The sequence below is a fragment of the Eupeodes corollae genome, chromosome 3, assembly GCF_945859685.1.
Source record: "Eupeodes corollae chromosome 3, idEupCoro1.1, whole genome shotgun sequence".
Classification (NCBI taxonomy): domain Eukaryota; kingdom Metazoa; phylum Arthropoda; class Insecta; order Diptera; family Syrphidae; genus Eupeodes; species Eupeodes corollae.
In genome coordinates this window covers 84,564,029-84,591,348 of record NC_079149.1, presented here as the reverse complement: position 1 = coordinate 84,591,348, position 27,320 = coordinate 84,564,029, and the positions used below count along the sequence as shown (strand labels likewise).

The following is a 27,320-nucleotide window of genomic DNA, read 5'->3' as shown; positions in this document are numbered from 1 at the left end:
TTTGAAGTTTCTGGGTTTTTTCAAAGATCTGCCGTAGTGTGAATATTTGGTGGATAGTGGACTTTCCAGGTCTGAAACCACACTGAAGAAGACCAATCAGGTTTTTGACGAACGGCTTCATACGTTCACATAATACGGCAGAGAGGATCTTATATGCAATGTTAAGGAGACTGATGTATCTGTGGTTTAGATATAGCTATCTTCACTTCGTCGAGGTCGGGTAGGCGGAATTGTTAATCTGCATCGTGTACGTTGAGTGGTTCTATCTCCCTTACAGCGGCATTCTATTCGTCATCGCCGTTATATAAATTGAAGAAGTCTTTCCATATTCTTAACATAGACTGGGGTTCTACTACGATGTTGACCTGATCGTCTTTACAGGCTTAGTTTGTGGCTGGTACACTTAGGAGTTTTTTTTTTAACTTTTGGTAAAATTTACGAACTTCATTCCTGTTGTGACATCCCTCTATCTCCTCGATCGCGCGCTTCTCATGCTCTTTTTTTTCCATCTAATGTTTTTATTAGGTTCATTTTAATCTTATACATCAAACGTTTCTAACAAGTTTATGATGCTTTTAAGATAAATGTTAGTTTCTCTTTGTTGGAATACTGTTTTCAAGACTTATAAAATTTGTGCGAGGCATTATATTAATGTCGGTTAAGTATGGCGGTCACTGCAATAAACTCAAATTTTGGTCATCAACTTATGACTTAAGCACAGTAGAAGTGTGGTCCGGAACATTTTCGTGTTTAAGAACTGGGCTTAGTTGCCAAACTAATTTTTAAAATTGAAAAAGTGCGAGCAATTAGAAAGGGAGGACTGGATTAGAAAGGAGGTGCCGATGCACACTAGTTGGGAATGTCTGAACAATGTTATGCATGGGAAATATTGAGTCTATTAAAGCGTTCCACATTCTTGTAGTGCGGTTAAAGAAAGAATCCCTATACTTAATAGCACGTCGGAAGTTAGGGTAAACTGTACGGGTTTAAGGGTTGAATTGTTTGAGGGGAGGAATACAACTGCGGCTATTTCACTAGAGCATTCTTGGTGAAAATATCGATATAACAATGACAAGCTATAAACTTGCGGCGGTGTTGAAGAGAAGAAAATGTCTCAATAATAGAACGATTGACTATCATTTTCAAGACCAGATCAGAAGACCAAAAAACTACGTCGGAGAAAACCTAAACACAAAGCAGCATTTTTGGCGATGTCAAATATGTGAACCTGCCGTAAAAATTGGTTTGTGATGCACCTATCTAGAACTGAAAGCTTTTGTGTTTTCTCGAAGCAAGTACTATCCATGGATAGAGGCATTGTGGGAGGGTTAGGCTTTTGAGACAGTAGACATTATTGAGTTTTCGAAGCATTCAATTTTCCACGATTTTTAATTCCTCATTGGACAATGCTATCTAGATCACAATTTATTGAGCTTATCATATCCTGCCGTTGGTAGTCGACATCCCAAGTTCAAGGATGAGAATCTAGAAACGAATAAGAAAAGCTGAAGGTATTGCCATTAGCAAAACAATTTTTATAAAAATAAGGAAAAGTGTTGGAGGTAAAACGGAGCCCTGTGGTATACCAGCGTTTATTTTGCGGGTATCGCAAAGGTGATTTTTAACCCAACAAAGATGAGATTCATCAATACCAAATGTACGCGTTTTCGATAAGAGAGCTTGATGCCAAACTCTACCAATTGCCTTTGAAATATCAAAGGCTATAATCTTATACTTTCTTAAAAATTATGTAAAGATTTGTTTCACTGTTTGGTGAGTGAAACTATGAGATCACCAGTTGACCTATTGCTTAGAAAGCCATACTGCCGGTCATTAAGAAGCTTTCGGTTTTTAAGATATAAGCTGATCAGTGTTTCCATGACCTTGAAAAGAATAGACGTAAGTGCAATTGGACTTTAGAGGGTGAGGAGGATTCGTCTTTTTTAGGGACAGGCCAAACAAATGATGTTTTCCATCAATTCGGAAAGAGACCAGTCTAGTAGGACAGATGGAATAACTTACGCAGTGTTTTTGCCAGCGTTGAAGAACACCTCTTCAGAACAATATAGTGATGGATATTATCCGAGCCAGCGGATTTGTGAATGTCAAGTTCTGTAAGTACTCTAGAAACTGTAAAAAAGGTGTCCCACAGAATCGTTTACACATTTAAGTACAGGAGGAGTCAATGCACTCATTGGCAACACCGATTTAACAGGAAACTGTGGCTTTATCTATCGATTTTGAAAAATAAGTCATTGGAAACGAGCGTAGGGACTGACGATGACGTATGTTACGCATATTTTTTATAATTTAAACCCTATCTTAACCATGAAAGCGATCTTACTTGTGTTCTTCATTGAGAAGCTTATGAAAAAGTTTTTGTATCAATCCAATTTATTAAATGTTTCGCCCCAAAAGACAACGCAGCTCTAATTATCAGTCTTGCATATTTGCGTTTGTATCAAATTTAATTTTGCATTTTTTAAAATAAAAGTATTAAGAGTTAGTTTCTTCTTCAGTATGTAAGACTTTTTACTTATTCTTTGAATTGAAGATTGCTTTAACGCAAACCTTAGCTCGATATTTATCTCTAAATAGCCTTCTTAACAAAATTCTAACATGTTTAATAATTCGTTCCATATACATTTGTGGTTCTGCTAAACTTATATTTATTTTTTAAATCAATGCATCGTCTTTAGGCTCCAACAATAATTATTATTAAGTCCAGAGCGGAAAATGATAGTCTTTTTGTTTCGCTTTGCAACAACTGTTCAATGAAATAAAGTTACATATTAAAAACGTGAGACGTGAGAATATGAAAACAAAAAACCAAATGTAAAGACATTTTAATGACTTTAAAAAAAGGCGTACTGAAGCGTTGCTTTCTTCACATGCAATTGTTTTTTTTTTTAAAAAAAAAAGAGTTAACATGTAATAAAATCAGATAAAATATTGATATTTACATTTCAATCCAAAAAATCATTTCATTGTACATGAACTTTATTTGGTATTTTTTGATTGCAAATCAATATACAAGAATTTTCTTTAAAAGAAAAAATCACTAATCGTAATCACGAGGGGAAGTTATCACATCATAGTTAATAATAAAATATTATCTTTAAACTTTATCAATTTGAATTTAAATTAACAGATAAGAATTAAGTAAAAATGGAAAGAAATTATTTTTCTAAATAATTACATATAGACATGAACCGAACATTGATATTTGTTTGCGATTAGATATGATACGAGTAGTTGAAGGATAAATTGTATTACGTAAGTCTTTAGGTTTTGAGTTAGAAAACAAAATTATATTTTATTTTTCGTTTTGTTATCAATGTTGAGCAGATATGTGTGTGTCTGTTGCAAATTTTAAGTTTTTGGATTTATGTGCGTAAAAAAATATAAAAATACTTTTTGAATTAAACTTGAATTTTGATTAAAATATATAAAGTGAAAAAAATATGAAAAATTTCCCTCCTCTTCATATGCGTAAGAATTAAAAAAGACATTTGTGACAGCCTTTGAATGCTCAACTTTAATTATAAAAGTAGGTTTCATGGTTTCGCCTAAGTGATTTTTGTCAGCGCAATTAACGCTGCTATAACATACTTTATAATTAGTACGGTCATTTATAGCGAAAATGAAAATTATGTATATCTTATTTTCATTTATAACGGGTGTTTTAATTAGGTTAGGTTAGGTTCAGGGGCTGACAGTTGATGTCTTTACCGTCACACTTTGATTAATACAGATCCATTTTGATGCCCGTGAGTATTGCCACTCAAGCTAATAAGAAAAAATAATGTGTTCAGTTAGTCAAGCCATTTAGAGGCTTTGACGAAGTTCAGAATGTTAGTCCCTGGCGTACTAGAGAGTTCTTGTAAATCCCCGAAGAAATAGTTGCGAAGCAGTTTCTTCCTTTGATGGGAGAGTGCGGAACAGTGACACAGAAAGTGTGGAGTGTCCTCATGCTCCTTCTCGTCACCGCATTCTCTGCATAGATCATCTTAACTGATTCTCTACTTTTTCATATGATAACCTAACAGACTATGTCCGGTGATTATGCTTAAAAGAGATCGAAGTGATCCCTTGGGTAGAAGCATAATTCTTTCCGTTCTTTGTTTGTTAAAACAGGGCCAGATCTTTCTTGTAGTGCCGCAGGTGTCAAGAAGGTCCCAACTTTCATCGGCCTTGATAGTTGTTCTTTTTGAGATTTGCTATTTTAAATAACAGGTAGGGGTGCTAACTAGCTGAGCTTGGCTTAAGTCAAGCATTGACCCAAATATTGCCAATTCATCGACTTTCTCGTTGCCTAGTATATCGCTGTGGCCTGGGACCCAGCAGAGTCTAAAGTTGTGCTGTGCGCCAAGAACCTTAAGCTCTTCGCGGCAGCATGAAACAAGCTTTGATGTTACCTCAGTTGCAGAAATCGCAGTACCCGTGGCATGATGGTTAGTGCGTTGGACTGTCATGCAAGGGGTCTTGGGTTCAATCCCTGCCTGTGCCACCTTAATTTAAAACAATTAATTTTCGCGGGTACTGCCTCTTGCGAGGAATTGACAAATCCTTCAAGAGTAATTCTTGTCATGAAAAAGTGCTTTCTCAAACTAGCCGTTCGGATTCGGCCTAAAATTGTAGGTCCCTTCCATTCCTGACAACAGTACTCGCACACAGGAATGGTTGAGAGTTGTAAGTCACTAGGCCCTGGTTCACAACGGACTGTTGCGCCACCCCATTTGATTTTTTTGCAGAAATCGCCTTTATTGCCGCTTGGGTTACTTACTTACTTAAGGTGGCGCTACAGTCCTGTGTGAACTAGGGCCTCACCCAACAAACTTCTCTATCTAGCTCGGTCCCTAGCTAGATGTCTCCAGTTTCGCGCTCCAAGTTGGGTGTGGTCACCTTCCCCTTGTGCGCGCCACCTGATCCGCGGTCTTCCTCTATTGCGCTGTCCTGTGGGTGCGGATTCAAAGACTATCCGGGCCGGAGCATTGGTTTCCATGCGCTCTATGTGACCCAGCCATCTTAGTCGTTGGACTTTTACTCATCTTGCTAAGTCTACGTCGCTGTACAGCCCGTACAGTTCGTCGTTCCATCTTCTCCTCCACTCCCCTTCGATGCATACGGGACCGTAGATCACACGAAGAACTTTTCTCTCGAAGCGACCCAAGGTGCTTTCATCCGCTTTTGTCATGGTCCATGCTTCTGCACCGTATAGCAGGACGGGGATGATGAGGGTCTTATATAGCAACACTTTGGTCCCTCGAGAGAGGACTTTACCACTCAATTGCTTTCTTAGTCCAAAGAAACAGCGGTTAGCAAGAGTTATTCTGCGTTTGATCTCAGCGCTGGTATTAATTTCTGTGTTTACAACGGAGCCTAGGTAGACGAAGTCCTTGACTACCTCAAAGTTACGTCTGTCGATGGTGACGTTTTGACCAAGACGTAGGGGTTGTATGTCCTTTCTTGACGACAGCATGTACTTTGTTTTGCCCTCATTAACCGTTAAACCCATTTTTGCCGCCTCTGCCTCAATACTCACAACGGCCCCATTGACATCACGCTCAGTTCTTCCGATTATGTCAATGTCATCAGCATATTCCAGTAATTGGACAGACTTTTGAAAGATAGTGCCTCTAGTGTTGACGTGGGTATCATTGTAAAAAATGGTATCAGCTCGTGGTATCGCCATCATTGATACCTTTTTAGCAGCTGTTGTTACTGCCAGGACCTCCGCTTGGAAGGCGCTACTGTAGTTTGGAATCGTAAGCGAGGCGATTCACTTGAGAGCTTCAGAATAGAAGCCTGCCCTACACCAGTGTCTATTTTATAGCCATCAGTATAAATAGCTATTGACGACTCACTGGAGTGTGGTATATTATCTATCCATTCCTCTCTGCTTGGGATGGCAGCCTGGAATGGTTAATGAAAATCAAGTTCGGGTATTTTATATTCATATCCTATGGAACTGTTTATCCAGACTTTGGTTTGACTAAGTCTTAGGGCACTTTTGGCCGCAGATTCTTGAACAAGGAGGTCTAGGGGAATAAGATTGAGGATAACTTCCAGTCCCGCAGTTGAAGTGGATCTCATTGCTCCCGTAATGCCAGTGCACGCAAATCTTTGAATTTTTGTCAAAGTTTTTAGGTTCATGCTCTTTTCTAAAGCTTTCCACCATACCAAATTACCATAGGTTAGTATTGGTCTAATTATTGCCGAATACATCCATCTGATAATTTAAGGGTTTGGTCCCCAGGTTTTCCCGAAAATTCTATTGCAGGAGTAAAAGGCAATCGATGCCTTTTTGAATCTATGTTTGGTGTTCAAGCCCCAGTTTAGTTTTTTATCTAAGATCACACCGTGTTTTAATTCAGTCGGGTAGTTTTCAATCTGGCAATCTTTTCTCGAATTTGGGCTTTTTGACAGCTGTCCCTTAATTTATGCTTAGTTTGGTTTACTATTCCATAATAAATAAAAACTTACTCCTGCGCAACGTTTGTAAATCACCCAAATTAATTATTAACAAAATAGTTCTGTTCGAGCGAACAACGAAAAAAATGGCCACTTTATATTTCTAACTTCTCAAGAATTTCCGTATTCTAAGATATAAAAACAAAATTTCTCATAAAAATTTCGCACTTTAGCTGTCAGTAATCTGAGAATAAAATTTGTATGACTCAAATTCTCAAGAATTCTTTAACGCACAATTCAAAAACGTGCGCAACACTACGTCTTCGTCGGTTCATACGCTCGTTTTTAATGGAAACCTTTTTGTAAGCTCGATTGATAAAGCCAATTTTCTAGCAGCACAGTTTGCTGTTAATTCGATGCTACCAATGAGTATCAGGCATCTTCCTGTACTTTAAAGCATAAATGATTCTATTAGACGAATTTGCTTTCGCGCTCGTACAGTTGCTAGAGTACTCAAAGAACTTGGCATTAACAAACTCGTTGGCCCGGATAATGTCCCTGCTATTGGTCTGAAGAGGTGTTCTTCAACGCTGGCAAAAACATAGTGTAAGCTTTTCCATCTATCCCTAAAAAAGACGAATCTTCGTCACCACCTAACTATCGTCCAATTTCACTTACGTCTTTTCTTTCCAAGGTCATAGATCATGATCAATTTTCAGCTTATGAAATATCTATAAGAACAAAAGCTCCTTAATGACCGGCAGTATAGCTTTCGTAAGAATAGGTCCACTGGTGATCTCATGGTTTATCTCACAGAACAGTCGAACAAATCTTTACATCGTGTTGGAGAAGGTAAGATTATTGCACTTGACATTTCAAAGGCTATTGATAGAGTTTGGCATCAAGCTCTTTTATCGAAAATGCGTGCATTTGGTATTGATGAATCTCTTCTTCGTTTGGTTAGTAATTATCTTTACGACCATTTAATTCAAGTAGTATTGGATGGTTTCAAATCTGATACCCACAAAATAAACGCTGGTGTGCCCCAGGGCTCCGTTTTGTCTCCTACCCTCTTTCTTATTTTTATAACTAATATTTTGTCTAAAACTTTTAATCCGTTAAATTTTTTAGCTGATGACAGCAACTTCAGCTATTAAAATTCGTTTTTAGACTTTCATCCTTGATTTTCGGATGTGGCTACCAACACATAAGCTCATTAAATTCTGATGTTGACAGCATTCTCCAATGGGAAATCAAAAATAGTTTAGAATTTTATAGTTTGAAAACTTAATACTGTCTTCTGTCGCAAGAGCGGAACGCTATGTTCTTCCCTCAAAGAATTTAACCGTAATACCCGTACTTCTAAGAATACTCACCAGTTTATCCTTGAGCCCTAACTTCGGACGTACAGTTAAGTATAGAGATTGTTTCTTTAGCCGAACGGCACGAATTTGGGACGTTTTGCTAGACTCAATATTTTCTAATGATTACAAAGTGTAGACATTCAAAACTTATGAGCATGGGCATTGCCTTTCTAATCCTGTCCTCCCTTCCTTATTAGTCGCACTGTATTTAATCATTATTAGGGTATTTATAACCCGTTCAGTTCGAGCTCAATATAAACAAGTGATTTTTTTTTCATTTTCAAGCTCTTACCCTTTGTATGAGCTTATAATGTGAAATCGTTTGTCTATGTAGATGAAACAGAAACGATTGATGCCTTGAAAGAGAATATTCGGAGCGTTATTGCTGCCATACGATCTAAATCGCTGTAGAAAATGGAAAATTAGGCTTCTCGACTAGAGTTTATTCGGGCCAGGGGTGGCGGCCTCTCACCCGAAATCATTTTTAAAACATAATGGCAGATCCTTAACTTTTAAATAAATGTTCATTTTTGGCTATAACATTAGATTGTCTGCATTATTTCTTCTTGAAAACCATACACATCTAAACAAAAACACCCTTTATTTTTATTTGCATTCTATAGAGTGCATGTTTTAATGACACTATCAAGCTTATAATGAGGATGACAATATTGGGTCAGTATTAGTACAGTGAATAACCTACTGTCAAACTCTTTTTTAACATGGGTTTAACATCGGAATAAAACATAAAGACTAACAAAAACTAAAGGGTGACCAGCCTAGTTTAAAAAGGGATTTTTAAAATCATTTATCTTCTTAAGTTTGGAATTAAACTGAACTGATTCAGGACAATCATTGAAAAATGTTTTGCACATTTACAAAAACTTCGTTACTCTTAAGATTAAAAGTCGTATTGTTCAGGCTTGAAAATTAAAAACAAATAAAAAGTGGATTAAATTAAAACCAAAATAAAATGTAGATAGCAAAATATGTAGAATACTTAGATTGAAATCAACGAACTGAAGTTGGCGATTTGTTGTTTTAGATAAAATTCTAACCACAGAAACGGGATGTGGTTCAATCCGCATTTCTCTTGTGATGACATTCTTTCTATTTTAAATATTTTGAATTGTATCTTTAATTTGATTTAAGTAAACTTAAGTTAACATTGAGTCATGACTACAAAAAGTAAAGTTAATAATGTCTTATGCTAAGGCCAAGTAAATGGCCCATTGGGTTACCACATAGATCTTGAGGCTCTCTTTTAAGTTCGATGGAACTAGTTTGAGTACTTCACGAAACGTGAAAGATTGATTTTGTGAATATGATTGAGATGCTTTAGATCGTTACAAAAGAATTCTCCTCATTTCTTGTGTTTTTAAGCTTGAGCAGGGCATGTACACAGGAGGGGAAGAACTGTTTTCTCTTCTTCAAACATCTTGAGCGGCCTGACACGTGGTGATGTCGTTCCACCTGATGTTTGCCTTCTTTATAGAGACGGCTTAGCTGAACGTAGTAGAATGGGTTGTACTGTAGTTCAACGGCCTTGCAATTTCCTGGAATGTCTCTATACCCCGGCACCCAGGACCCAGCAAAGGTGAATATTAAATTGTTAGGCCATCTCCATTAGAGATGATCGACAGTTATGGACTGTTAGGGAGTTTGTAGAGTCCAGAGATTTAATAGCAGCCGGACTATCTGAGAAAGTACGGATATCAGATGTCACGTTTTCTTTAAGTCAGGACAAGACTTCTTTTATCGCCAAAAATGTTGATCCATATGTATAGAAGTGGATTGACTTGTCTTTGAGATCTTGAAGGTATAGAAACCTGCAAGTTTTTATCGTATTGCAGTTGCAGTGGAATTGATTATAAATACTTAGGAACTATGGATTGGCCAATGTCGTTATTAACGCATTGCTATGAAGCTTTGATGAAGCCTTCAGCTATTAAATTGCTAAGTATATCAAAAGATGTTAGGTAGAGAAGAGTTCCCAGTGCCACAGGTGTGGTCGTGTGAAGCGATCCGCTTATATAGATAATCAAGCTGAACGTTGGATTTTAGTCAGTCTGTCCCGTTTTTCTATAACAATCAACAATACTTCCACACCGTACATTAAAATTGGTCTGATTTCCGATGTATATAATCAATGCGTGATTCTATATTGTAACCCCCATTTATTACCAATAGCTTTTTTGCAAGGGCTACAGTAACTTATTTGACTCTTTCTTGTTCAGTACGTTAAAATAAATAGGAACCAGATACTTAGCCTCGTCTGAGAACTATAATATAGGAAGGGTTAACATATGAAATTTTGTATTTCCTCGAAAATAAAACTTAATCGATTCTGGGTGAGCTGACACTGAGTCCACACTGATCCAAGCTTATTAAATACAAAACGTAATCATCACAATATAATTGAAAAGGAAATGATCAAAAAAACAACAATAATTTTCTTGGAATTCTGATTAGATTTACATCATTATGTATATAAATATGTACTTGTGTAAATATTTACATCAAATTTTGAGAGTATTACATCAAATAAGAAACTTTAGATGAAAGGTTTTTGTTAAAAGAGTAAACATTTAAATTAAGGGTTATCTATTTATACTTGAAAAAGTGTCTATTGATTACCTTTAAGGATTTACAAAGAGAAAATCAAAAGGGCTATAAGATACCCTTTTTGTTTAATAATAAACAATAAAGGCCCAACTATAATAGGCATAAGCAAACATAAGCTTATGTCAAAAACCCAACGAAAATTCACTTAAGTTTGTGAAATTACGCGGATACCCATAATGCAATTTTGCTCACGTATCTACATGTCAGATTTTACTTATGCGGCGAGCGGCTGGGATCGCTTTTGCTTAAGTGTGCTTAAGTTAACAAAACTGAGAAAAATTGAACGAAACGGAGCTAGACTCCATTGTGTTCACTCGTATTGAGATTCTTTGTATTCGCACGTTTACTAATGCGCGCATATGCTAGCTTATGCCTATTATAGTTGGGCCTTAAGTGTTGCACCATTCCCATAGTTTTTTAAACCCGGTCGTTTAGAAGTAGTTCACAGATAAGGATACTGTAATATTCGTCTTGGTCAGACAGTTAAAGCTTATTCACACTTGTAAATAAAACACAAATGTACTTTATTTAAATCGCTACAAACTTATTTATTGAACACGTTCAATAATTACTTTTCAAACACAGTCTTTACGTTAACGCAGTTCACAATGAACCGCTTTGCTTCCGAGTGCCTACTTATATACCTCAAATCGGTTCAAGAAACTGCTAGGTTCTTGTAGGCACTGAATGTTCTCGATGCTTAACGAAGCGAGTTCTCCTCTAAGTCACCAGATGATGCTCCTTATTCTAAATGCTCTACACAAGTGTTTACTGCTACAAATAAAACGGTTGATACGTACTTATTCTACTATAACACGATATTAGAGTAAAATAGATAAAGAGTGTATACACATTACGATACTATTGTTCGAAATATTTTGACTTCATCACTGTAAATTAATATCATTGAATTGTTAGAAATGGAAGGATAGTCAAATAACTGTGGACGAAGATGACTTCCCTGTGGAACACCAGAGTTGACTAAAAATGTACTTGGACGATTATCACAACACCGAAATCCAAGAAATAATTTTGTCAAACGCTTTACTAAGTTCAGTAAATATCCAGTGACCTTGAAGACGTTAGAAGGCGTCAATACAAAAGTGGTACATTCTTGAAGATTTGTTACTGTCGATTTTTTTACAAAAAACAAAGGTACTCAAGATAAACAATTGTGGAATGACTGGCAGTTTAGTCATAGAACGAAAAATAGAGATTAAATGATTAAGACAATACCAGTGTTTTCTTGAAAAATCTATCAATAGTAAAGTAGGATTCTACACGAATAACAAAAACAATATCTGCAGTATGAATACTACCGATAAAAGTTAAAGTAGAATCTTACTACGGATGGGTTTCGACATTTATACGAGTCTCGAATGGATCTTATGTGCCTTCGTTCTCAATGTTGATACGATTGATATTGCATTCGTATCTCGATGGCTGTGTTCGTTGAGTAGCTGTGCATTTGGAATCATGTGTTTTCCATTGGCGACAAAAATCAATCTGTTACTGTTGATATTATTTAGTTTTGTAAATGAAAATGGACTAACTGGGTTTATTTTATAAGAATAGAAAAGATAATTAAGTTTTGCTATGTTTCCACCAAAGGTTTATCTCAGTTTAGGTTAAATAAATCGTTTTGGTGTTTCCACCGCACAGGAAGATTTAAAAATGATTAAGTTTGACAACACTTTCTACAATTTTTTTTTAATACTCGTGAGGCTTGGTTCTTCTTAATCTCCGAACATGGTTTCTTATATTCAAGACGGCTATCATTTCAGAATTAGCATGACTTTGCAGTCTCTGGTTGTGCGATACAGCGTATTTTTTAACAACTTCCTTAACCATTTCTATTTGTAAGTCACAATGTAGATCGGTATTTCTTATGTACCAAGCTGCATTCACTATTCCACGAAGGACTTTGTTTTGGAATTTTTGGATGATTTCGGTATTTGTTTTCTTTGTACAGCCCCATAATTGGATTCCATAGGTACAAACAGGCTTTAGTACTTGATTATGCAGCATTATTTGGTTTTGGATTGATAAATCAGAGTTCGTACCAAGTAACCAGTACATTTTTCCATATTTCTTTTTTATGTGCTCTTTCCACTTTAGCTATGCATCTAAAGTCATTCCAAGGTATTTGGCCGTATTGGCGTAAGGTACAGCTTGATTATTATTAATGATTATTGGAATATTGTTTATCTTTTTATTTTTAAAGTTGATATGCGAAGATTTTGTTTCATTGAGTTTGATACGCTATTTTTCGGTCCAAGCTTTCACTGTGTCGAAGGCAGTTTGAAGTTTTACTGCTGCCTTAGAGACACATTTGTCGGGTACCAAAATTGCCGTATCATCTGCAAAAGTAGCCATTATGGTGTGATTACCAACTGGAATATCCCTTGTATATAGTAAATACAGGGTAGGACCTAGGACACTTCCTTGTGGTACACCGGGTTCTATTATCTTCAATTCCGAGTATTCTTGATCGTCCCTTATTCTAAACGATTGGTCTGATATGTACGATTTTAATATTTCAAAGTACTGCCTGGGATCTTCCCTTTGCAGTTTATACTCAAGTCCTTCATGCCAAACCTTGTCAAAAGCTTGAGCAACATCTAAGAAAATAGCAGTTTTTCTAGTTTTTACTTTTTTTTCTTCTAATGCTTTTTCTATTACATCTATTACATATTTTCTTAATATTGTACATTTTATGAGTTTAAGTTAGTTTTATTTTTTGTTGAAGTTAATTTTAACTTTGGTTTTCACAAAACATTTTTCTACTTGTATTTTTTTTTATTATTATTCTGACAGGCCTTCTTTCAGTTGTACCAATTTTTAAATACAAAAATCAGCCTACTGCCGATAGGTTTTGGGAATTTTCTACTATACTATTTATAGAATGCCAAAAAAACACGGGTAATTTTTGTATGGGTTGGTTTGAGAAAGGCGTATTTACATAATATTGAAAAATGACAGCATTTAAAAGATTTATTAAACAGGGAAAACAACCGATATGATAAATGTTTTACATATTTTTCAGAACAAATGATGGTAGGAAATCAGGTTTGAGACTTGATTGTCGTCAAAATTTAAAATATTTCATAGTAAAGCCGCTTTAGAGATTGTCAGATTAATAAAACCCAAGAAGGGAAATTGTTTGGAACTCGAAAATTATTTGAAAATTTAGAATTTAATGAGAGAGAGTTTTAGGGTTAAATACTAAGGGTCAAGTTTTCTTTCATCTTTATGAGGCATACTTGAAGGGAATCCGTCAAATTTTATTTTGCAATCACGAATGACCAAACATTTTAATTTTAAAACTCATTTGGTATTTGCAAGAAAGTCTTCAGAGAGAGAGTTTTAGTTAATTATGAATGAATTTCTAAGTTGTAACTTGTAAGAAGGTGTTATAATCCTCCATCTGTTGTTGAAGGGTTGCACTTCAACCAGGCATTGTTTCTAATATTTTTTTTCTTCAAATTTTTAAGATATCGATCAAACCATGGTGGATTTTTATTTCTTGATTTTACTTTACGTTGAAGATGTTGAGAGGTATAAAAGCAGGCATGAGGTTCAAACGTTTAATGAACAGGTGAAACGAAATGCACAGGTACATAAACCTAGAACCGAAGGCTGCAAAGACGAAAGTGGAAACATTATAGTGGAACCGCAGTCAATGCTGAGGATATGGAAAGACCACTTCCATATCCTCAGCAACGGCAACGAAGAATTGAATTCTGCTGACGAAGAATTGAATTCTGCTGTCAGACAGGATGCTCCATTCAATATAGACGACGAAAGCCAACAATCCCGTCCTCCCGACTTAGACGAAGTACAGATTGCCTTATCTAAGCTGAAGTCTAATAAAGCCGCTGGAGCGGATGGCTTGAATGCCGAGCTGTTTAAAGCAGCTGGGGATAAGTTGGTTAGGAGCATGCACCAACTTATCTGTAAGATATGGTCGGAAGAAAGCATGCCCCATGAATGGAACCTCAGTATTGTTTGCCCGTTCCTGAAAAAAAGAGACCCTCTAAACTGCACCAACTATAGAGAAATCAGTCTACTTATCATCGCCTATAAAATTTTCTCTGCCGTAATATGTAAACGTCTAAAGCCCATAGTCAAAAACCTGATTGGTCCTTATCAGTGTGGTTTTAGACCAGGAAAGTCCACAGTTGATCAAATATTCACATTACGGCAGATCCTGCAAAAAACCCAAGAACACCAAATCGACACCCACCATCTTGTCATCGATTTCAAGGCCGCATATGACAGCATCTACAGTGACGAGCTGTATAGAGCCATGTCCTGCCCAACTCGTCCGTTTGTGCAGGATGACCATGGAGAATTCACGCTGCTCCATAAAGGTTGGAAACAACTTAACAGAACCTTTCGATGTCAAAAAAGGTTTCAGACAAGGTGTTGCGCTGTCATGTGATTTTTTTAACATCGTGCTTGAAATAATAGTGCAGAGCTCCCACGTCAACACTAGAGGCACTTTCTTTCAAAAGTCTGTCCAATTACTAGCATATGCTGATGACATTGACATAATCGGAAGAACTCAGCGTGATGTCAATGGGGCTTTTGTGAGTATTGAGCCAGAGGCGGCAAAAATGGGTTTAACGGTTAATGAGGGCAAAACAAAGTACATGCTGTCGTCTAGAAAGGAAATGGTCAAAACGTCACAATCGACAGACGTAATTTTGAGGTAGTCAAGGACTTCGTCTACCTAGGCTCCGCTGTAAACGCAGAAAACAACACCAGCGCTGAGATCAAGCGCAGAATAACTCTTGCTAACCGCTGTTTCTTTGGACTAAGAAAGCAATTGAGTGGTAATGTCCTCTCTCGAGGGACCAAAGTGTTGCTATATAAGACCCTTATCATCCCCGTCCTGCTATACGGTGCAGAAGCATGGACCATGACAAAAGCGGATGAAAGCACCTTGGGTCGGTTCCAGAGAAAAGTTCTTCGTGTGATCTACGGTCCCGTATGCATCGAAGGGGAGTGGAGGTGAAGATGGAACGACGAGCTGTACGGGCTGTACAGCGACGTAGACTTAGCCAGAAGGGTAAAAGTCCAACGACTAAGATGGCTGGGTCACGTAGAGCGCATGGAAACCAATGCTCCGGCCCGGAAAGTCTTCGAATCCGCACCCACAGGACAGCGCAGTAGAGGAAGACCACGGATCAGGTGGCTTCACAAGTGGAAGGTGATTTCACCCAACTTGGAGCGCGAAATTGGAGACATCTAGCTAGGGACCGAGCTAGATGGAGAATTTTGTTGGGTGAGGCCCTAGTTCACACAGGACTGTAGCGCCACCTTAAGTAAGTAAGTAAGTATTTTTTATGAAGAATTCAAACAATACTTTATAAAATCTTAAGACAATTCCATCTACATACATGTGAGTTAAGAAATTTTAAGTCTTAAGTACATTTTTTAAAAAGTTAATTGAAAGTATTCTATTGCAAGCATTAATGTTTTAAGGAAAGATAATTTATGAGTCTTCTAAAAAAAAAGAACAAAAATGGTAATACTATAACTTAATTTAAGCAAAATCACAGCGTGTCGCTTGTTCGCGTGCACACAAACAATTAAGTTGCACTACAAATAATTTGGTTAAACTTAGCAGGCAATTGCTTTTCTCACCGTTTTTTAGTTTTTTTTTCTTTTTTTTGTTGGAATAATAAACCTTTTTTGTTTTGTTTTTATTTTCTATTTCAACACAAAGTTTTATTGAGTGGGAAAAAGGTCTTTTTTTTTTTAAATATACATACGTAATTGTCATGAACGAAAGTACCTACATACTTGCATAGAAAAAGTAGTCTTTGAATTGTGAGGCTTCCGTGGACTTACTTTTTGTATTCACATTGCAATGATTAGAGATTCTTGTTTTCTCGTTTCCTCAATGAATTTTAATTGAACATTGTTTTCTTTAAATTTTGTTTTGTTTACCTATTGAACTAGTAATAAGTTGATTCTCACACATAATTCATTTTTATATTAAAGAAGCATGAATGAGATAATTGTTTATGAAATGTTTAAACAATAACTATGTGCTTCTGATATGGTGAACATTTTGACTTTCAGCACGCGGAAGTATTTTTATTATTTGTCGAAAGCGCAACACTACTTTTTTCCGACCAATTACATTAAGATAATTTATATCTAGTATAATTTATAAGATACTATTTATTTATTACAATTAGGTGATATTATTTCAACATGTTTTAAGTATTAGATTTTAAATTACGTATGTATGTTAATCCCTGCCTGTGCCACCTTAATTTAAAAAAAAAAAAAAATAATTTTCGCGGGTACTGCCTCTTGCGAGGAATTGACAAATCCTTCAAGAGTAATTCTTGTCATGAAAAAGTGCTTTCTCAAACTAGCCGTTCGGATTCGGCCTAAAATTGTAGGTCCCTTCCATTCCTGACAACAGTACTCGCACACAGGAATGGTTGAGAGTTGTAAGTCACTAGGCCCTGGTTCACAACGGACTGTTGCGCCACCCCATTTGATTTGATTTTGATTTGAACTATTATTGTTATGTCAAAAAAAGTCAATTGTCATCGCTAAGAATTATTGGGATTTCTTGGAATGGCAGCTTTCAATCTCAGGCAGACTACTTTCTGTGTAAAATAACAGCTGATCCAAATCAGCTGTGATGTAAAAAAAAGTAATCCAAAAGCATTTCTGATATGTGTATGTTAGTATCTGATAGAAGAGCTGATTCAACAAATGATTGAATTTGAGGAACTTGAAAATTGATTTCAAATTTCTATGTTTTTTTATGAAAAATCCGATTCATTATTAGATTTATCTTTCAAAACTTGAATTTTACAATAATTTTGAACCAAGAAATCCAAATTTTCGTGCGCTTCTTGTGAACAGCTAACTTTTGTTTTAATGTTTTAAGAGCTATCTTAGGAGACAATCGGTATCAAAAATGAATAGTTGATTTACTTTTTTATACGGTTTTATTAAAATTCTAATAACACAGTTGCTCCCTGAAGGAGAAAAAAAATCTTTTCCCAGCAAGAGAAACGAGTAATTTTAAGAAAATTCAAGGTGAACCTCAAAATGAGTGTACCAAACTTGGCGGCTGAAATGGCGACACTTATTGAAAGACCGAAACTGTTATAGTAGTGTTCTTCGGAAGAATGATTTTACCGGCAGAGTTGCTCGGAAAAACCCTCTTGTTTCCAAAATAAATAAGCGGAAACGTCTTGAGTTCGCTAAAAAACACCTCAACAAATACCAAAGTTTCTGGAACGATGTTGTGTTCTCGGACGAGACCAAAATTAACTTATTTGGGTCTGACGGAAATTAAATTGTTTGGAGAAAGCGCAGTACTCAGTTCATTTGTTTATTTATTTATTTATTTATTAAAATATCAATATACAATTGAAAAAAAAATGCTATTAATATATAGGCTAAGAGCAAACAGCAAGCAGCAAAGGCTTTCGGCTCTAGTTTTAAAAATTAAGTTACATAGAAATTTTAAGGTTATTGAATATATCTTTTAGTTTTGAAATATTGCTTTGCTTCGGTTCCTTAAGAAGTTCCAAAATGTTAAGGTTGTTGTTGTTGTGTTGTTGAGGTTGTCCTGATAAGAAACATGGACTAAGCAAATGGGTGATGGTTGTAGAGTTGTGACAGCTGGGGCAAGTGGGTGGGGCTTCTTTTTTGAGCAGGTGTTGGTGGGTGAAGTCGGTATGACCAAGGCGTAGTCGGATGAATGTTCTAAGGTCAGATTTGGGTACATCGGTTGGGAATTTAGGCTGAATTTTTGTGGGGTTGATTAAGCTGTAGTGGTGCTTGTAGTGTTACCAGTCAAGCAATCTTTGATTGTGAAGTTCTTGATGAATGTATCGTTTTAGGTCAAGGCGACTAAACGTGTTGAATGTGTAGATTGGAGCTTTAAGTACAGCATTAGCTGCAGCATCTGCGAGCTCATTACCTACAATTCCTGCATGACCTGCAGTCCAGATGAGCTTCACTTTATTTTTGGCTTTTGAAAGTGTATCCCGGATTTTTGCTATAATGTCAGTGTCGTTTCTAGGATTGACTATTGACTGTAGTACTGACAAACTATCAGAGGAGATAGCCCATTTCCCCTGTCTTAATAGACTGTTCTTAACAGCTTCTATAATAGCTAGAGCTTCGGTTGTGTATATGGAGGCAATGTTAGGTAAAATCCCTTGCGTGATAAGGGAGCCATCTTGGGCTACAACTGCAAAACCAGTGCTTGAGTCCGTTTTAGAGCCATCTGTATACATAAAGTTCCAGCCTTTACTTTTAAGACCACTTTGGATTTCCATGAAACGTGCCTTGAAGACGGTGTTACAAGTGCTATTTTTTTGGAGCTCTTGTAGATCGAGAATGACAGATTCCTTTTGGAGAGACCATGGTGGTTGTACTGCTGTGTATTTGGCTGTTTTGGTTAAGGCTAAGTTGAGTTTATTTCTAGACTCAAGGGCGTGGTGTATTGCGGATGTGCGTTTGTGCGAGATAACTTTGCAGACATCTCTGTCTACCACTGAGCCATTTTGGAATATTAACTTTACATTGAGTTTTGCAATAGCTTCAAGGAACCGCTCTTCTATTGTTGGAAGTCCAGCTTCAGCGAGAATATTTTTGATTGGAGTGGTTGGATAAGCCCCAAGACTTTTCCTAGCAGCTTGGTGATATGTTGGTGCAATTATATTCTTTGTTGGCTTTGGACAGGAGCCGTAAATAGGCAAAGCATAATCAATTTTACTTAAAACTAGCATTTTAGACAATTTGCAAAGTGAATTTACATGAGCATTACTTTTACTAGATGAAAGGTATTTTATAATATTTAGCCTTGCTGCTAATGCCTTCTTAAGATTGGTACAGTGAGGTTTCCAGTTATATCTATTGTTTATAAGAAGACCTAAGACATTTAGATTAGTAACTACTTCTATTCTAGTGTTGTTAATTATTAATTCTAGGTTTGTATAGTTTTGTTTTCTGCAGACTTGAATAAGTTTACATTTTTCTAAGGAAAGACAAGGACCAGAGGTAAAAGACCAATGGCTGATTTCATTAAGCAAAAGAGAAAAAGCTGATTTTATTTTGTCTAGGTCATTGTATTTACATAATATATATACATCGTCTGCATAGATACAGTGATCTAGATCTCTGTGTTTAGAGATAAGGTTACTTATTTCGTTGAAAGCGATTGCAAAACAAATTATCCATAAAGTAGATCCTTGTGGAATTCCATTATCTAGTGGCCTAGTTTTAGAAAACATATTTCGGATTTTAACGTAGCACTTTCTGTTCGTTAGAAAGGATTTGATATATTGAAAGATTCTAGGTCCGAGACCCCAGTCTCTTAATGTGTTAAGAATGAGGTGAATGCCTGTATAATGCCACAAACTGTAAGTTTTCCCGAAATGTGAAACTTGATAATTGTTTGTATTGTTAAATTATCGTTGTTACTAAAAAATTGCAGAATCAAAAGACTTAATCTAAATACAAAAGAATTATCACGAAAAAATAATAAATATAATTTATTAAAGGTACGAATTTTGGGGTTTTTCGCTTATATCTCGAAAACGGTGCCTCGGAGAGAAATATTTTTAGATAATAAAATGGAGTTCTTAAAATTATCTAAAACATTTATTTCAATGTTTTTTTCTAATTCCTAACCGTTTTCGAGCTATACACTCAGAAAAAGTTGAAATTTAACAAAAAAAAAATCAATTTACGACAAAATATTCATAAACATTGCATCATATTGTCTAAACCTATTCATAAACGAAAAGTATGAATAGGAAAGAAGTTGTAAATTTGTAAATTCCTTTTTAGAATATATATACATATTCTGATTAATGTCCAACCCGCCTAAAGTTACAGCTATTCTGAAGACTGTTGGTATCAAGACTGTGCTGCAACTCAGCACATGAGCTTACATAGAGAATTTTTCAAGAACTACATAACCCTTCAAAAACCGACCATGATTGTTATTGGTGATGCAACCGAACTAGAAGGCATCGGTATAGGTGACATTGAACTTGAAGACTTTGACGGTCAGATCTGGCAAAAAATTGTGTTACAAGACGTATTACGTACTTCAAAAATGCCTTTCAATCTCTTCTCAGTCAGTTCAGTGTTGGATAAGCGTTACAAACAGTCAGCAAATGCAGATCAATCGATATTCAAAGACTCAAGTGGAAATGTAGGAGCTTTGGCAGAAAGAGAAGGGAAGTTATACAAAATGAAGTTTCGCCGAGAGTTTGAAAAATGTCTTGTTAACATTTCCTTAAGAAAATGGCATGACTAGCTTGCACATCAAAATGTCACACATGTGCGAGATGTACTAAATGGAAATGGAATCTAGTTTAAAGATGATTGGAACTAATATGTTTGTCCACGATGCATCTATGCAAAGCAACATAGAGTATCACATCCTCTAAATCCAAAAATTTCAGAAAAACAGCTTGATTTAATACATGTTGATTTATGTGAGATGAACATTCACTCTTTAGGAGAAGCAAAATATTTTCTACTTTTTAAGCATGACTTCTTTCATTTTAGGACTGTTTACTTTTTGAAACGTAAAACTGAGACAGCTAAAAAGCTGGAAACTTTCCTGAAAGTAGTTGAAAATCAGTTTGATAGAAAAGTTAAGACATTACGTTCAGACAATGGAACTGAAATAAAGAACCGCCAAACGACACAAATTTTAGAAAGTCTGGGAGTTTTTCACAGCAAGTCAAGTGCTTATACTCGAGAACAAAACGGACGTATTGAAAGAGAAATGAGAACGATAGTTGAAGCTTTGAGAACAGTCATTCATGCTCGAGGCCTCAATGAAAACTTATAGGGTGAAGCCGTAAACTATGTCGTTTTTAGAATCAATCATACTGGTACTTGTACTGTTAAAGATAAAAGTCCAGCGGATTTGTGGTTTGGAAGAAAAATGGACACAAACAAGATGAAATCTTTTGGTTGTGACTGCTACGTATTAAAAGAAGGCAACAAGAGAGGAAAGATGGACAGAAAATCAACGAAAGGTATATTTGTCGGTTATGATGTTGATTCTCCAGGTTTCAGAGTCTTCATAAATGAGACCAAAGACGTTATCAGTTCTAGCAATGTAGTTTTTGATGACAACACTGAAACCGAAAGCTCTACTGAAATAGAAACACCACTAACTGAAACATCTGATACCGAGAAATCAGACACAAGCTCAAAATATGGAAGCGTTGAATCTGAAAGGACTGAGACTTAGGAAAATGGAAGTAAATTTGATAGCTCTGAAAGTCCAGTAGTAACAACTGTAAGAAGAAGCTCACGATTACGTAGCGTTATAAAACCACCAAAAACACAACACACAAGTTATTAAAGAAAGTATGCCCAGTGAAACTAGTGATATTTCTGTCAATGAAGCCCTTCAAGATGAAAACTGGAAGAAAGCAATGTTAGAGGAGTGTGATTCATTGATAAAAATGAAAACATGAATCTTAACTGAAAAACCTAAGCATATTGCACCTCTAACCTATCGTTGGGTGTTACATGTCGATGATGGTCCCGTGGTCGGACAACATGAAAACGAGATGTTAGACGTTTTGAAGAAACTTGATCAAAAGTAAGATCACTCATGATACTGAAAGAGACAAGTGCTTCTCATGTCTCGGAATGCAGATTTAAGTGTCTGAAGACAGAATATTTGTAAATCAATCCAAATATGTTGAAGAGATTTAAACCCTGCACACACACCTATGGAAAGAGGAATGGTCACTGATCCTGGAAATTTTGTTAACGATAGTCCTTTGGATAATTCCACGTCATACAGAGAAGTCGTTGGAATTGTGCTATATCTTGCTACCATATCACGTCCAGATATAAGTTTCGCAGTCAATTACGTAAGTCGCTTCAACAATAAGCCAATAAGAAGTCATTGGCCAATGGTACAACGTATCTTCCAATATATAAAAGAGATAACAAAATTTGGAATATGTTTTGATGCAGATAAGAATCTTTCTGTGTATAGTGACTCCGATTATGGTGGAGACAGTCCACTAGTGGAGTTATCCTACTACGTGGAGGCCCTATACTTTGGCTAACTTAAAAACAAAATACCGTATCAAATTCCACCGCTGAAGCTAAGTATCGAGCAGCAGTATTAGCCATAGACGAAGTCTGTGGGATACGAAGATTAGCTCAAGAATTAAAACAATTAGACACAAGCAAACCTACACCACACTTTATTGACAATCAGTCTGTTATAACTAAAGGCAAGAAACAAATCGAGATATCAAGGAAGTTCATCCAGCAGCATATTGGAACAACAGTCACGTCAGTTCATGTCAGAAGCAAGGATCAACTGGCTGACATCTTGACCAAGCCTCTTCTACGCAAATACTTTGAATATTTACGAAGTAAAATAATTAAGGAGGAGTGTTGATATTAATTATTTTACCATTTTATTTGTTATACTTTGAATTTTGAATACTTGTTCTAAACAAAACAAATTAGTTACTTCTGAATATTTTTAGTCATATGAAAACTTTTCTTATTTCATTATAAAATATTTTATCGAAAATACATTTTTCTTAAATAAATTCATCAGCTATCAATTACAGTGTATTCAAAATCTTTAGTTACGTTATAAGTAAAATATTGTTCATCATCATTTGAAAATAGCCGTTTTACATTTGGTAAATTAAAATGTCCAAGGATTATAATATAACAATTCTCAGCTAAGGTTTTTGCAATATCTTTAAAATTATTTACATGAACTTCATAAACAGAATATTGAGATAATTGATTTTCCAGTTAAAATACATAAATCTACACAAATACACATTTACTGAATATCTTTGTCGTATAACAACATTTTTCTACAAATATGTATATTCAGATCGTATAAAAATTTTGTAAAATTCTTTTCAATTTTTTTCAAACCGTCTTAAGGTAGTAATTAGAATCAACAGATGGAACAACAACCATCAATGTTTGGAAAGAAAGGCACACAATTATTTTTAAAAATGTTTGTGCGTATTCAGTTGAAGCGGAGTGTAAGTTCATAATTATAAACGAATTCATATTTCCCAGCCTTTAAACAGATTGACAAGTGGTTTGGTGATTTACTTATTCTCTGATCTTATAAACAAATAAACAATATCTATTATACATATACATATGTATAGAGGTAGGTTAATTACCGAAGTGAACAAGAATGCTAACTTGAAATAATGAATTCCATCTAATTATTCAGTAGATACAAAACTCATAGACTTTATGTAAATTGGTTTAAAGGTGAGTCATGGTTTGACGTATGAGGGTTTGCTGTTATCATTTCTGGTATTACTCCAAAATGTATCTTCTCAATAAACAGACATACATACCTACCTATGAACTTAAATTATAGTTTAACTTGCATTTGCCGAAAGGGAAATCAAAACATCCACAACCAAACCACACCCCATTTACATCGAAATAAAAAGAAAAAACAACAATATTGGCAGACATGGATAAAGAAGGTAGGTAGAGGTAGAGGTAGAGATACGGATGGCTGTCGAAGTTGAAGTCGATGCATAATCTTAGACCCAGCTAGGTACCTATGTAATTTTCCATTTATGAGGATGACAATAAATTATTAATGTATGATTTGATAGAAAATCAAAAACACAAGCGAAGAGCAACAACTGCCGAGAGAAGAATTCATCAGAAGAAGAATGAAATCATGATTTTGGCCCAATAAGGCACACAATCCAGTTGAAGTTGATTTGATAGCCCGATTCTCTATGCACAACAGAAAGTCTGACTTTAAGCCAATACAATACAATGCGTGCCCGCGCGTATTTATAGACTTCTCACTATTAACTTGGCGAAGCGAGAGTCTCTGGCGATGACGGTGGTGACGGCGCGGCGTGATGATGGTGTTTCAATTTCAATAAGCGGAATAATTTTCTAGTTACCTTTTTTGAAGGTTATCCATGAATTTCTCCAACGTTACCGAGTCCAATAGGACAAAGTCCCGGACGCCAACTTCGTTCGGCATAGCCATAATATCTTCTAGTTATAATTTTTGTATTTATGTATTTTCAAAATACGGAATTTGCAAAATGTTCAAAAGTAAAATAGTCACTTAAAATAATTATTAACACAACATTAGACAAAAGCACATTTATAATAATTTTGTCGAATTTGATGAATTCACTAAAACTAAACAGAAATCGATTGAAAACAAAAACAGTGGTATTTTGAGAAACGCAACACAAAACCAAAAACCTTCTTGTCCACGGCAAAGGAAATGAATTCAATTTAAATATAAAAATGTTCTGTTTGTTTTTTGTTTGCTAATAATCGTGTATTATTTTATTATGATGTCTTTTTTTTATACCATTCGGCGGCAAAAATAAAAATGTAAGTTCACGAGCACGAAATAAGACACAACCACCAAGCGAAATGTACAAAAATAAACTGAAACTAAACTCGAGCTGAAATTTTAAAAAACAAAACTTCACAGAAATGACATAAGAAAGCTGAATGCGAGCTGATTGGCTGAATAAAAATAAATTGTTTGACGGAATTTGTTTCTTTGACAGGTGGTGGTTTACATTTGACAGTCGGCCATGGGGCATTGTTGTAGGGTTGTTGTATTGGATATATTTCTTTGCTGGGAGTTCTCTTAGTACACTGCAGGCGAAAAGTTTGAGTCTACTCTTTTTTTTAGAAAGGAAATTCAAATTATAGCGAGGACAACATTTTCAAGTGTAAAAATAAGTATTTAGTAAGTGAAATACAATGAATGCAAAATAAAAGACAAATATTTTTAATTTCGTTTTATCTGGACGTTCTAGATATATGTTTTTTAATTGTTTCATGTGGTATATTGGTCTAGCAACCCAGATTGCGATGGTCGCGCCCGTTTTTATTCAGCTCCTTCTTATCCGGTGCATTAATTACACCTGTTGGGAGTTGATGAATAAATACGAAGGGCCTTACCAATAATTATTGACTAACCAAGCGTTTAGATAAACGCCACGTTAAATTTTAGAGACGAGTTTATTTGTTTGTTAACCATTGTGCTCTAATACATTATCTACTACATTTGTTGCCAAACAGACAGCTGCTGTCGAAACGATATTCCCCAATCCCCACGTTCGGAATGCTTAAGTATGTAAATGTACGTAGGTGCATGATCATTGAAACGTTTAATTATTTACTTCAGGGGACTGCCACAACATTTCACAACAATCAGTAAGCTATTGTGTTAAAAAGTTTGTGAGAGCCTTGTATTTTTTTTTAAATCCTTGTTACTAGGGCCTCACCCAACAAACTTCTCCATCTAGCTAGATGTCTCCAGTTTTGCGCTCCAAGTTGGGTGAAGTCACCTTCCACTTGTGAAGTCAACTGATCCGCGGTCTTCCTCTACTGCGCTGTCCTGTGGGTGTGGATTCGAAGATTTTCCGGGCCGGAGCATTGGTTTCCATGCGCTCTACGTGACCCAGCCATCTTAGTCGTTGGACTTTCACCCTTCTGGCTAAGTCTACGTCGCTGTGCAGCCCGTACAGCTCGTCGTTCAATCTTCACACGAAGAACTTTTCTCTCGAACCGACCCAAGGTGCTTTCATCCGCTTTTGTCATGGTCCATGCTTCTGCACCGTATAGCAGGATGGGGATGATAAGGGTCTTATATAGCAACACTTTGGTCCCTCGAGAGAGGACTTTATCACTCAATTGCTTTCTTAGTCGAAAGAAATAGCGGTTAACAAGAGTTATTCTGCGTTTAATCTCAGCGCTGGTGTTGTTTTCTACGTTTACAGCTGAATCTAGGCAGACGAAGTCCTTGACTACCTCAAAGTTACGTCTGTCGATGGTGACGTTTTGACCAAGACGTCGGTGTTGTATGTCCTTTCTAGACGACAGCATGTACTATGTTTTGCTCTAATATACCGTTAAACCCATTTTTTACGCCTCTGCCTCAATACTCACAAAAGCCCCATTGACATCACGCCGAGTTCTTCGGAGTATGTCAATGTCATCAGCATATGCTAGTAATTGGACAGACTTCTGAAAGATAGTGCCTCTAGTGTTGACGTGTGAGCTCTGCACTATTCTTTCAAGAACGATGTTAAGAAAATCGCATGACAGACCATCACCTTGTCTAAAACCTTTTTTGACATCGAAAGGTTCTGTTAAGTGGTTTCCAACCTTTATGGAGCAGCGTGAATTCTTCATGGTCATCCTGCACAAACGGACGTGTTTGGCAGGGATACCAAAAATATAGACATGGCTCTATACAGCTAGTCCCTGTAGATGCTGTCATATGCGGCCTTGAAATCGCTGAAAAGATGGTGGGTATCGATTTGATCTTCTTGTTTTTTGTCCAGGATTTGCCGTAATGTGAATATTTGATCGACTGTTAACTTTCCTGGTCTAAAACTACACTGATAAGAACCTATCAGGTTGTTGACGATGGGCTTTAGACGTTCACATATTACGGCAGAGAATATTTTATAGGTGATGTTAAGTAGACTGATTCCTCTATAGTTGGTGCATTTAAGAGGGTTTTCTTTTTTCAGGATCGGGCAAACAATACTGAGGTTCCATTCATCGGGCATGCTTCTTCTGACCATATCTTACAGATAAGTTGGTGCATGCTCCTAACCAACTCATCTCGAGCTGCTTTAAAGAGCTCGGCATTCAAGCCATCCGCTCCATCGGCTTTATTAGACTTCAGCTTAGATATGGCAATCTTTACTTCGTCTAAGTCGGGAGGACGGGATTGCTTTCGTAGTCTATGTTGAATGGATCATCCTGCCTGACAGCGGAATTCGGTTCGTCGTCGCCGTTATACAGTCTGCAGAAGTGGTCCTTCCATATCCTCAGCATTGACTGCGAATCCACTATAATGTTACCACTTTCGTT

General features: G+C 36.3%; 1 protein-coding gene across 1 annotated transcript in view; it reads right to left on the bottom strand.

The window, feature by feature from the left end:
• The window catches only part of LOC129949290 (unconventional myosin ID), an 85,239-nt gene extending 60,384 nt beyond the window's left edge, over positions 1–24,855 (bottom strand). Inside the window, exon 1 of the mRNA XM_056060659.1 lies at positions 24,365–24,855. Within this exon, the coding sequence (XP_055916634.1) occupies positions 24,365–24,453 (89 nt within the window). The 5' untranslated portion in view covers positions 24,454–24,855. The remainder of the gene's footprint in view (positions 1–24,364) is intronic.
• Between the last annotated feature and the right edge of the window lie 2,465 nt (positions 24,856–27,320).